This window comes from Terrapene carolina, unplaced genomic scaffold, assembly GCF_002925995.2.
Source record: "Terrapene carolina triunguis isolate 2854851 unplaced genomic scaffold, T_m_triunguis-2.0 Scaffold33891, whole genome shotgun sequence".
NCBI lineage: Eukaryota > Metazoa > Chordata > Testudines > Emydidae > Terrapene > Terrapene triunguis.
In genome coordinates, this window is record NW_020698242.1 from 11,321,729 (window position 1) to 11,334,495 (window position 12,767).

The following is a 12,767-nucleotide window of genomic DNA, read 5'->3' on the forward strand; positions in this document are numbered from 1 at the left end:
CAACCAGAATCTGGTGCTGCAGTTTTACGTGAAGGAGCACTTTTCCAGCATCGCTTCTAGGAACGGTGAGAGAAATAGAACATCAGTCAAACTGATGGTAGACGGGTAGCAAAGTGACCCCTCAGGATCCCCCGTTTGGGGACACTCACGTTTCCCTCCACCCCAGACTTACTTAGTCCCATCTCCTCTGAATACACTTCTAGAAGAAACACAGTGAGTCTGCATTAATAAAGCCATCACAGCAGCCAATACACTGACATGCAATCTGTGAGTTTGAGCTAGGAGAATCCATTCCAAACATTCTCTGTATGACTTGTTTAAGAGCAAGCATCAAGTACACCGAATGCTGATGGAGTGCGCCACTTGTTGGCATGGCACTGAGCTGTGTATGTGCTTGACTCGAACCAGTCTTCAGGATAATGTAGAATGCAGCCATCTCACCACCTGGCCTTCTGCTCATTTTTCAGAAGGCAGCTTAAACTTCCCATGAAACGCTGCCCTTTGGACCCTCGCCTCTACCCCAGTACTAATTCACAGGAGTAGATGATATGCATTCTGGGTACGCAAGGATAATGATAGGACTAGTGTAACTAGAAAAGTAGCCTGGCATGCTGGCCTAATAACCAAGAGAGGGCTAAGACTGAACAGCACAAAACAAGCAACTGAGCGTGATCCAGATTGCTCTTTTCAGCATCAGAATGAAATCAAAATACATGTACATGCCCCAGGCTCTCTGAGACATTAATTCTGCTTCACCCTGGGCTTTCGCGTATCACTGTCATGGCACCTCACTGGCAGACTCCAAAGCATCCAGTAGAATAAAATTTTGTGTGTGTGTGCGCCAATTATCGAACAATCTTTGCTTTGCAAACATCTCTAAGAATTTGCTAATATTTATTTTAAGTCGGTAAAAAGCAGAAACACTTGGAGTCCCTGAGGTGGGGGGAAAAAACCCAACCATATATATATATAAATATATATATCCAATGGATTACAGCTTTAGTATCACTAAAAACAATAATAAAAAAAATTCATGGGGGGCAGCAAAAAAGGGCCAGGGATCCAGTTGAAATCAGTGCAAGTCCTTGTTTAATATCAGCATCATGTCTATCTCAGTCCATTTGTTTTGTCTACTTGTGCCCAGGAGTGTTTAGCCTTCAGAAGATCTCGCCTGGTAAGCTGGCTGGGTTTGTTGCATTTGAAAGAAAATGACTTGGAGGACTGTTTTGCAGCCCTGTGGCAGGGTGAAATCCCCGTCCCTTGCACAGGCACATGTGTAACATTGACTGCCTTGGAATTTCTGTTTCCTTTAGCAGATTCAGCTGCAGCCGCTGTGATGGAGAAACTAAATGCTAACCTTAAATTAAAACAAGACAACAAATAAGCACAAACAGAACTGAAGTCCAGCCATCAATCACACACACAGACAGAGAGTGCCTGATCAGTTTCCCGGTAACCAGACGTGCTGGAACCTCTTGAGGACACCAGTAGAAACTCCTCTTCCTAGACTAAATTCGTACCCCAAGAACTCTTCTTCGAAGTGTTGCTCGGCTGCCTGGCTTGGTGGTGGTGATGAGGCCAGGGAGGGGAAAGCAGGGCACACCAGGGAGTGGAGTCTTAGGGATGCAGCAGCTCTGCCAAGGTGCTCAGGGTATCTAGATTTATGAGGGATCAGAAAGATTTTCTTTTGCGTTGTTTTAAAATAATATTGTGGGTTTCCCCGAGCCGAACGTCTTTGCTTTTCTTCCTTAAGACTCTTGAGGAACCACTTCCATCAGCTTCTGGCACAGGACTGTCACGGAAACTGAATGGGAGGAAACAAGAGTGCGTTAAAGGCACCGGACTGCAAGTTTTACTCATTTCAGCCTGGAGAGCTGGTAGCTGGTTTCATGATCCTCTGCCTCAAATGGCCTGACAGGGCAGCTGTCCCACTTTTTTCTTTCAAAGGAGTCTGTCTAAATACTACATAGGTCTTCATTGCAAATCAAATACAGTAACTCCTTGCCTAACGTTGCAGTTATGTTCCTGAAAAAAATGCTACTTTAAGCTTATACATGGTATAAGTTTTAAACAAACAATTTAATACTATACACAGCTATGATGATTGTGAAGTTTGGTTGCGGTGGTGGAGTCAGAGGGTGGAAGAGGGTGGGCTATTTCCCAGGGAATGCCTTACTGCTAAATGATGAACTAGCACTCGGCTGAGTGAGCCTTCAAGGGTTAACACATTGTTGTTAATGTAGCTTCACACTCTACAAGGCAGCACGAATGGAGGGAGGAAACACAGCATGGCAGAGAGAGACAAAGACACACACTGTGTGTGTGTGTGTGTGTGTGTGTGTGTGCGCGCGCACGTGTGTGAGAGAGACACACACACATACACAGACAGAGACACACACCGTGTGTGTGACTCCATGCATCTGAAGAAGTGAGGTTTTTTATCCCCGAAAGCTTATGTCCAAATAAATCTGTTAGTCTTTAAGGTGCCACCAGACTCCTTGTTGTTACGTGTGTGTGTGTGTGTGTGTGAGAGACAGACAGACAGACAGACAGACACACACCGTGTGTGAGAGAGAGAGATACGCATTGCTCCTTTAAGTATGCTGACCCCACTCTACGTGGAGCTGATAGGAGGACTGCCAGTCCACCCTGGTTCCAAGCTCCAACGGGCTGCTCTTTCTGCAAGCAGTGGACAAAGCAGGCGGCTGCCAAACAGCGTTATAACGGAGCGCTGCGCAACTTTAAACAAGCATGTTCTCTAGTTGATCAGCAATGTAACAACGAAACAATGTTAACCAGGACGACATTAAGTGAGGAGTTACTGTACCAAGGCTATATGCTGCCTCACTCCTTCTCCACAACTTCCATCTGTAACAGCAAGAGTTTGTGCATAGAATAAGGGTAAAAATTAATCCGATGTCGGTGTCAGAGTATGTGTATTGACTTCATGTACATTTCTAAATCCAGTCTTATTAACTGCACACTCATGGGAATGGTCAGTTATTACTGTATATATGTGCACATGCCATTTAACATGTGCAAATAATTAAGGCCCAAATTTCAGAACTGTACATGCAGTTACTGCGGAGTCACAGTAATGGTGCATACACGTTGGGAGACAGCATTTTTGCTTGCCCGGTTCTGAATATCTGATCCTGTACATGCATTTTCCTTAAAGACACAGCAGTGTTGCACTGTCACAAGCAACCGACACAAGGGCAAATGAGAATGTGCAGCCCAATGCTTATGCACATCTTTGCAACAACAAAAGAGGGGGGCACATGCACAACGGAGGGGGGAGGAAATTTAATTAGGAAACATTTCAACTGCAAATTTATGAGGGGGGTATAAGTTACAAGATTTTTTTTAAATCATAAGTTACCTTGACCGCGTCTTTTTAAAAAGTGTGTTTCAATGGTTCTGTGCCATCACTACCACACTGAGTGTTCTCTGCACATGAGACAATCTTGGCAGATACAATTAACAGGGATTCTGATGAGCTGGATCTGATCAGATTATCTACAGTGTATTAATACATATGTGGGCATAAGGCTCATGTGTGCCTAATTAGACACTTGTCAGATTTCTTAATTTGTGCTCTTGGACTATTTTCTCTATTCTCTGTCCTGGTGGCACATAATTAATATGCTAATTTGCAACTCAGTCGCTGTGGAAACAGCTTTACCAAGAACTAAGCCTGATACTTCGAATTTAAAAAAAAAAAAGAAGAAGTCCTGAGCACTGTTAAAAAGCACTTTTCTTGTTAATAAAAAGCACAGAGATAAGGTTTGGCATTTCTGCTTGTCTGCTTTGCTAGGTCAGCCAGCTGTATTAGAGTCTCAGACAGATGGTGGAGTTTAGTTACTTGGACAACACAGCTTGACTTTCTTGAATCAGTTGTTCAGACAGAGAGATTAGGTGGTGCCAGGCAGAGAGCTTTCCATCCCTGAACACTCACTGTGGTGTAGACATTGACAGCGGAGACACACCTATATTACATGACTACCTGACAAATAAAGCTCCCAAGAGAATCTACCAGGATATTGTCCCTTCCCTGGCTGTGCTGTCTTACACCGATGGTAGGGAGGGCACTGAATGCACCAGGACCGGTCTCCATTGGCTATGTGAAATAGACAACATGTTGGGGGCTAATTCTGATCTCACCTCCCTTAGAATTAGCCTCACTGCACTCAGATTTTTACACTGTCTCTCCATCCCCCTTCCCACCTCACCCAGCAGGAGGTTTTCCTCTGCTAATAAAGCTAGGACACCGCAGCTCTTCGGGGGGCATAAGAAAGGCAGCTTCAGCAGCTGGCTAGGGCTTTATGTCCCAACGCATCATTTCCCTGTTTGGGGGGCGGAGGGGGGGGGGAGAAAGTTTCATGTGTTTGATTTGTGATTTGCCATTACAACAGGTGGACTATCATTCTGGGTGCCTGGCCCACAAGCTGACCAACCAATTACCAGTTGGACTGTTTAACAGAAACCCATTAAAAATCCATTGTAGACCTCTGCAATACGAATTACAGCCAATGCTACCTGCCTTCGCATGCTTAGTAAGAAGCGAAACATTATCTATGGAGCCAAAGACAAAAGGTGCACCCTGCAAAGGCTGATGGCTGTAGCTATAACTTACAGATGCTTTGGAGGATCCACTTGGGTTTGTTTTTCCACCAAACCCCAAAGAAGTAAACGGGGATCCCACTGAGGATGATAGCAAAGCCGATAGCACATTCCACTGGTGTCATCCAGAAGGAGACCACGATCAGGAATAAGCAGGCCAGGATGAAGAAGATGGGCAGCAGGAGGTTAACCTGGACACAGGAGACAAGAAAGGGGTGGGGAGTTAGTTAAGGAGGATCTGAAACAGAGGCAATTGAAGTTTATCTCCCTGCAATGTGTGTGCCTGGTTTTGACCTGGGAGGGGAAGTGTTTGGATTCTGAGACAGACCCTTTGCAGATGATACCCCTGACTGCTCACCACTGTGAATGAGAGGTTGTGGATTTTTAGTTTCCCTTGGGAAGATAGGACGCTCTTCATCCATCAATCGTGGCAACGCCCTGGAGAGCCAGAAGTATTATCACCCCTGTTTTACAGAGGACATAAATAGGGCACTTGAAGGGTTGGGCGGCCTAGTGGTAAGCATGCCTGACTTTTGGCCCCTTTTGGCCCTGGCAGAGGTGCCTGGTTGCTAACCTTAGATGAGGAACTTTCTGGACTTCACTCACATCTGAGTCTCAGCCCTTAAGGGGATATGGTAGAGGGACCCAGGCCCGCCCTCTCCATCCGGTCCCAGCCCAGGGCCCTGTGTGAAGCAACACTGGCAGGTTCCTCTGGCAGAGAGTCTAAGTCCACTGCTCTGGACTACTTCCTACTGATGTCCCTTCAGTGTGAGGCGTGGCCCCTATTTTCCAGTCTGTAGTGACTCATCTGGAGTAGCGCCCAGACCATTAGTGGCATCCTGCCACGGCCTCATGTCCCTCTGGGCGTGGGCGGATGTATGTGTGGAGGGGGCCTAGTCTCACAATGCCCTTCTAGTCAAATAGTACAGTTTACTCAGTGCTGGGTGCTCATCAGTCTTCTCAACGGTCTCGGTCAGGGACGCAGTGCTGCTCCCTGGCGGCTGTCCCATCAGACTGGTAGTGATGCTCCCCTCCCAGAGAGAGGCAGAGCTACCTCCTGCCTCTTCGCCAGTCAGCCCTGAACTGAGCCAGCCTCTCCTTTCCTTCCCCCTCCAGTCCTGGAGCTGGCTGCAGGTACAGATGGATGGGGCTAGCAGGGCCCACAGGCTCTCATCACTCCTTTACTGCTGGTGTGACATTTCTCTGCTCCATCACAGAGAGGCGAAGTGACTTACCTAAGGCCACACAGCAAATCCCTGACATACCCGGAACTGGAACCAAGGAGTTCTTGGCTCCCAGTCCCACGCTCAGTCCATCCATTATATATAAAACTATAGAGTATCTCAACTAACAGTCCCGAACGCAGCAGTATGACTAACGTGAGCTGTAGCGATTTAGGTTGTTGCTTTAGAACACCATAGTACTCTTAAAATAAGGGAGCAGACCCCAGCTTTCAGCAGGGAAGCTGCTTGCTAAGAGCCATCTTGGGAGCACTGATCTGGGAAGGTCTGTAACGTGTGTTGCTTTTTGGCCATCGGTGGCTTGGTGGGGATTTGAGTGCGCTCGGAAGATGACGGCATAGCATGCCTTTCAGAACGGCTGACCGACTCCAGTGATTGACATGATCTTGGCCTCTAACCAGATGGGCCCAATGTCCTGCCAGGGCGGCCGAGGACAATCCAAATAAAGTTCTCTCCCCTGTAGTTTGTTTCTTAAACAAATATTTTTAAGTCAATTTCACGCTGGTACAGAGCATTCAATTGAGAACCACACAGGCTGATGTCCTTTACTACTAATCCCCTGAGCAGGTTTAGCACAGAGAGCTTTCCCGTGTGCTGCCCTGCCAAGGTACCTCACCCCTGACATGGAGGGAATTTCCAGGACCCGGGTGTCTCAGCCCTGGGCCTCTATACCGATGAGGGAGTCAATGAGCATCAGCCGAGATGGAGTTTTGTGCAACATGGATTCCCGCCTACCAGGAACCAGTCTGACACCAGCCACTCATTTCACACAGGCCTCTGTTCGTTCACATCTAACTTGGCTTGCTCTAAAGATGCACCTCTGCACAGTAAAGCAGCTGCATTTTCCACTCCTCCCTGCACAGATTTTCTCACCCTTACTGCTGAGGGGGAAAATTTCTATATACAGAAGTCACATCCTAGAACACAAAAGAACTGCCCTTCTCCCGGAAGTGCCGCCATAAAGCCTCCAATCCCGCCACCTTCACACTAGCATCACAGAACCCTGAGCACGGAGGGGGAAGCTCTGTGTCTGCAGGACTCCCCACTACGCCACCAACACCATCCTCACCTTGATGGGCCTTTCCAGCTCCGGCTTCTTGTAGCGGAGCCATATCATGCCGACGATGGCCAGAGCCACGCAGAGCCAGTTGAAGAAGCTGAAGAAGTTGATGACGGAGAAGATGTCATTGGAGAAGGCGTAGAGCAGGGTCATGAGGCACTGCGGCCAGAAACAGAAGCCATGAGCAAAGGGACAGGCAGGGGAGAACACCATACACTACTAACGACAAGTGTCTGAGAGCAATTGCCTACCATCCAAGAACAGTGAAGGATTTCCAAGCATATGCAGAAGAGGTGGCTTAATTTTTACTAATTTAACCAAGTCTGATCACTGCATGGAATTATTTCAAAGTGAAACTTGCAATCCAGGGCTATGCTATGGGGATGAGGGCCATATAAACACACAGAGAGAAAAAGGAGGGTGGGTTTTTGGAGGATGAAAAGGAGGGGAATTTTCTTAGTGCTCAGGAAACCAAGGGTCTGAACGAGTCGGACAGAATCAGTCACATTAGGAACAGGAAGGTGCTATGGAACATTTCCCCGCACTTCCGTTCTGACACGTGCTACCTCTTGTATTCCCGGCCTGAGTGCTCTCTATGCAGCTCACCCAATGCATTTCCATCACGACCAGCAGGGCTCCGGGCTATTGCAGTCCTTGATCCCTGCCACAGCTGTACCAATGCCCCCAAATTGGGTCCTGCAGCACCCGCTGCTCTTTCCGTCTTGGCATGCGCTCTGTGTGGGCCCCCCAATCACGACATCCCCTGCCCCTCCCCCCAGCTATTCCCCTTGTAGACAGAGAATTTGAAGTGCAGTCAGGCTTACACGGATGCATGAGGTGGGATCGAGCTGAAACATGGACTGGATGATTCAGCAGGGATCTCCACTAAGCTAACTGAATCTGTGACCAGGTGATAGTCTATCTGCCCTTCACTTCCTCTTTCACCCCGCCACACTTCCTTCCAAAGGTTTTTATTTTGAAGTGCAGAGACGTGTTCTTCTCGCCCGCAAAGACTAACTACAGCCGCTGTTCTACAGCTGTGGGTGCTCTGAGAGTGTCAGGGAACATCCGGAGAATGCAGATCAGCCAGAGAAAGATTGTGGCACCAAAGTGACGCACATTTTCCCCATGGACCACCCATGACTTTTCAGTTTATTGGGGCTGGTGGCAGTCTGGATTCTCTGCTGCAAAACTTCTCCCCTCCCCCATGTTCCTAGAACGGTGACTTAAGATACAGTGGTAACAGCTGACACTAACTTACATGCTAAGAAACAGCATATAGCCTTATCAATGTCGCCCGGCATTTCAGCTTCCTGTGTAGTGCTGCTGTCTCACTAGGACATCTTCACCCCATGCACTTGATTAAACCTAGCAAGACATGTGGGGCCTGGGAGGACTACTCCCTATGGCATACTGGCAGACACTTTGGGGATCGGCAAAAGGAGAAGGAGGTTCACCTTCCACTGGGACAACAAACTGACATTGCTTGTTTGGATTCAGTGGAGTATCCCACAGTCATTTTCCTGCAGCCCCAGTAGGGGCAGGCATTGGTGGACCATGGCTTGCTCCACCGTCTCAATTGGTTGTGTTCTCTCTGCCATGTGCCACCTTAATCTGAAAGCCCATAGGACACTTACTGTGAAGATGAGAGATGGTACCGGAGTGAGAAGCTTGGGGTGAATCATGGACAGGACAGAGGGCAGGTGACCCTCCCGGGATCCCACGAAGAACAGCCTGAGGGCAACAGAGCAATTACTCCACCTGGCGCAAGTGCTTGGGAGTCACTCACTCAGTTCAGGTTTGCATTCAGTACAAAACAAGGTACAACAGCGTGACAGAAGCATAGGCATTTTGGAGTGAGCCAGGCTGAAATGACACCCTGAACCCAACCTGTAGTACGTAGGTATTGCCACACTAGTGATGCACTGCTATTCCAAGTGGCAATTGTGTGCCACTTATGCTCCCCACCACTGCTATTAATTATTTGCATTAGAGTGGCACCAGTTGAGATCAGGGCCTCAACATACTGACTTCTGCACATATGCAGCTTGCCCTCTACACAGAGAAGGCAGAGGGTGGGAGGAAGAAAGTTTTCTTATCTACATTTTACAAATGGGAAACCAAACCAGAGCGATTAAGTGCCTTACTCCAGGTCCCACAGGGAGTCTGTGGCAGAGCCGAGACCTGAACCCAGCTCTCCCGGGTGTCAGTCCATTGCCATCCTCTCTTTTCTTTTTGGGGAACCCTCAGTCTTTGTTTTTGAGGCTTTATAAGCATCTGGGTTTACATTAAAAATGCTTTCTTGAGCACTGCTGTTAAAGTCCAAGTCTGTATTTATTAGGGTGACCAGACAGCAAGTGTAAAAAATCGGGATGGGGTGGGACGTAATAGGCACCGAATATCGCGACTGTCCCTATAAGATCGGGACATCTGGTCACCCTAGTACTTATTTAGTCTGCAGCCAAAGACACCCAATGACTTCAACAGGATTTTGCCCAAAGACAGTGAGACTAAGGTCTCCGCAAGGATTTAGGATTTGGCCTTTGGATACTGTTTAAGGCAATGATACTCTGCTCACGAGCTCCAAGTGGCTCTTTAATGTGTCTCCTAAAGCCCTCTGCAGCACATGATATTTGAACACTGTGTGATCTAAGTTAACCAATCTAAGTTATTAACCAATCAGGATGCTTTTACTGTGTTATTAACCAACTATAGCTGATAAAATACTTGGTCAGTCATTTTGCTGTGAGAATTATATATATATTTATTTACAGGCACGGTAACTAACCTGTCTTCATTTGGAGCTGTCATCACAGAAGCGTAGATATATTATATATTTTAAATGAAACACTGAATTCACACGACTGTGGCTCTTTGGGATAATGTCGATCGCTAATTTGGTTCCTCAGGCACTGAGGTCTGAGTATCACTGATTTAAGGCCTTTCAAAAAAATGACCACTCTCACTCCTTACATAGTGCACTGCCCCTTCCCTCTCTGCATCTGTCCAGTGGCAGAACCTCAGAGACCCCGTTCCTGTGAGGACTGCTCCAAACAAAGACAGGTTAGGCATGGTGCCTGTAAATGGGACCTGCAGTACTGAGCAAAAAACATACCGAGAAGAAGTGAAGAGGGATCCATTGACAGACCCAAAACACGATAAGCCAACAAAGATGGGTATGATCCAAGACATCATGCCAAGGTGATAGTTCCCAAAGTCCTAGAAGGAAGCAACATTCTGTCAGCAACTTGCCGACAGGGACTCGTATCTATTTACCCAGACAAGTTTTTAACATATACAACGCCCCATTCATGTTGGCTCTACACACACAAACTACTGAAGATTTTTCATACTGCCTTTTTCCCACGCCCAAAGCATTTTACAGAATTACACGATTGACAGAAGGCACTTCCCTGACATGCAGCCATCTCTGGGGCAGAACATGACATCCATTAGAACAGCTTCAGCAATACCACACAATGGTTTAGGACAGAAAGTCTAGGAAAATACTGGATCCAACTGCAACGCCAGGAGGATTCAGATATGCAAAACGTCAATTTAGTCCAGGACACTGGAGCAGACACCCCTGTTTTGGCAGGAAGTGCCATGGGCTCTTCAATGAGTCTCAGTTTTACATCTTAGTCGGATTCATCCCAGTATTGCTCCAATTTTATGCCAGTGCAATTCCGCTATTTCAGTGGAGTCACTTCAGAATAAAACTGGAGTAATGCAACCAGAGCTGGTATCTCTAGCAGCACAGCACCAGTTCAGTATTGATGGAGTGACCTTTTGTCACACTCTGGTAACTGATCAGACAGTTACATGGCTGGTAGTCGGCAGCTAGGGTTATTTATGAACAACAATGCCATTTATTTCCCTCCTCCACCCTTGCTTATCGCTCTGATTAATCCAGCTCAGTGTCATGTGGGGACAACCCTTCCCCACCTCTCATCTCCTGTCAAACACCAGCTTCTTGTAAGCAGCCAGGATAAGTGTTGAATGAATGGGGAGATCCAACTAGAGATAGCACAAGGGATTCAGGCAGCAGAGAGAAATAGATAAGAGCGTTTTTGATGTGACTCATCTTACCACGGCCACGGCTTCAGACGACAGCATTTGTTCTGTTGACAGGGTAGTGAAGTAAGCCAAGTTCGTCAACACGTAAACTAAGGTGACTACGGGCAGTGAAATGATGATGGCTAGAGGCAGGTTTCTGGGAGGAAGAGGGAAATCATAACATATTAGGATCTGGGGCTCTGAAGATCAGTCGGAGACATAATTCAAGAGGCAGCATGCTAGGGAGAGATGCTGCTGATGCAAAGACCAGCCTTTCTGAATAGGTTTTTGCACTGGTTTAAAGACTGCCCAATTTATTCTGCTTTTCCTTGGTCTTGCAGAAGGTCCAATCTGGCCTTCATCCTCCTTGGAGAAGTTGGGGAGAAAATTCCAAAAATAAAAGTAGCCCAGCATGGTGGCTGGGAGGCAGAGGGAGATGGACTCTTGGGGAGAAGACAGGTTGTGAGTGGACTCTGGCAGAGCAAATGGTGCTCGGGTTCAAGGCACAGACTTTCATTTAAAGAGCTCCCAGGGGCCTCCTGCCAGATACCAGTGTCAGAACATTCACAGTAGTCAGCTGGCCAGAGGATAAACACTTGTGCTTGTGGCTGTCTACAAAGGAGACGGGAAGGTCAGGCTGTAGCTGGCAGTCACCAGAAAGCTGGCTGGGCCCCTGCAGCCCATGGGAATCATACGCAGCTGTAACCTAAACAAATCCTCAAAGAGAAGCTGGTGTGAAGGCAGATTTGCCCTTCCTGATAGGCTAACTTAGTTTACGCAAACTAATTTCAAAAGGAAATCCTTCTTAATGCAGCAGACAATCTGCCTGTAGAGCTCAAAGCTGCAGGAGGTCAGGGAGTCAACAGAGTGGCTGCATTCGGAAAGGGGGTGGACAATTACAGTCCACAAAAACGTGTAATTACACATGTCAAGGAAAGGGTAAACGAATCTCATGCTTCGCAGCACAACTGATCACCACAGGGGTCAGGAATTGACCTAAAGTGCAGCCAGTGGTGCCGCTGGCAATCACACATGGTTTGCACCTCTCTTGCAGGCATCAGGGATTTGCCAGAGATGTTCTGCTCTGGCAAGATCAGTCCCATGTTACCAGATCCCCTCATATAACCCTGACATAGACATGCAACGGACAGAAAGGCCCCATGCCTTGGGAGGAAAAAAATGCAGAGGTCAAGCATGCGTGGCAAACAGTAAAACTACGGCCTGGCAAGCCCTCTGGCATTTTGGTGAAAATATGTATTAGGTAGGGTTATGAAATTGCAATAAAGCAACAAAGGCAAAGAAAACCCCCTTTCTGCCAGCAAGTCACAACTGTGAAGGAGCAGCTGCTGAGCCAGGCCAAGGAAATGGGACTTTCAAATGAGACCAGAGAGGGAAGGTGATTTAACAAGGGCTTCTATTAGACAGAGATTTTCTTTTCCCCCTCCCTGCAGAAACCGCATCCTGTACTAACGAAGAGCATGCTCATTATCTAGCATGCATTGCCCACAGCAGAGGTTTTGTTTGCCCCCAAAACGAGAGCTTGTTTTACATTCCCTGGGATGCCTAGTGACAACACTTGCTACACACAAAGGGTGGCTTTGCGTTAACGGATGGAAGTGGCATTTAGAGGGAGAACAGCTGGTGAGTTTCCCTCTCTAGCCAAGAGCTCGCCATGTGGTGCACATACCTGTAGGGGTTTATCATCTCCTCAGTGACAAAATTCAAGTAATTCCTGCAATTTAAAAGATAATGGTCATTCTGGTTACAGAGATCAATGAAGTTAGAAA

General features: G+C 47.3%; 1 protein-coding gene across 1 annotated transcript in view; it reads right to left on the reverse strand.

The window, feature by feature from the left end:
- Positions 1–1,480: 1,480 nt before the first annotated feature.
- Positions 1,481–12,767, reverse strand: part of LOC113409575 (large neutral amino acids transporter small subunit 1) — a 58,868-nt gene continuing 47,581 nt past the window's right edge. The window contains exons 4-10 of the mRNA XM_026663664.1: positions 12,668–12,712; positions 11,014–11,137; positions 10,040–10,143; positions 8,562–8,658; positions 6,934–7,083; positions 4,637–4,814; positions 1,481–1,804 (exon numbers count right to left, since the gene is read on the reverse strand). Of these exons, the coding sequence (XP_026519449.1) occupies positions 1,749–1,804; positions 4,637–4,814; positions 6,934–7,083; positions 8,562–8,658; positions 10,040–10,143; positions 11,014–11,137; positions 12,668–12,712 (754 nt within the window). The 3' untranslated portion in view covers positions 1,481–1,748. The remainder of the gene's footprint in view (positions 1,805–4,636; positions 4,815–6,933; positions 7,084–8,561; positions 8,659–10,039; positions 10,144–11,013; positions 11,138–12,667; positions 12,713–12,767) is intronic.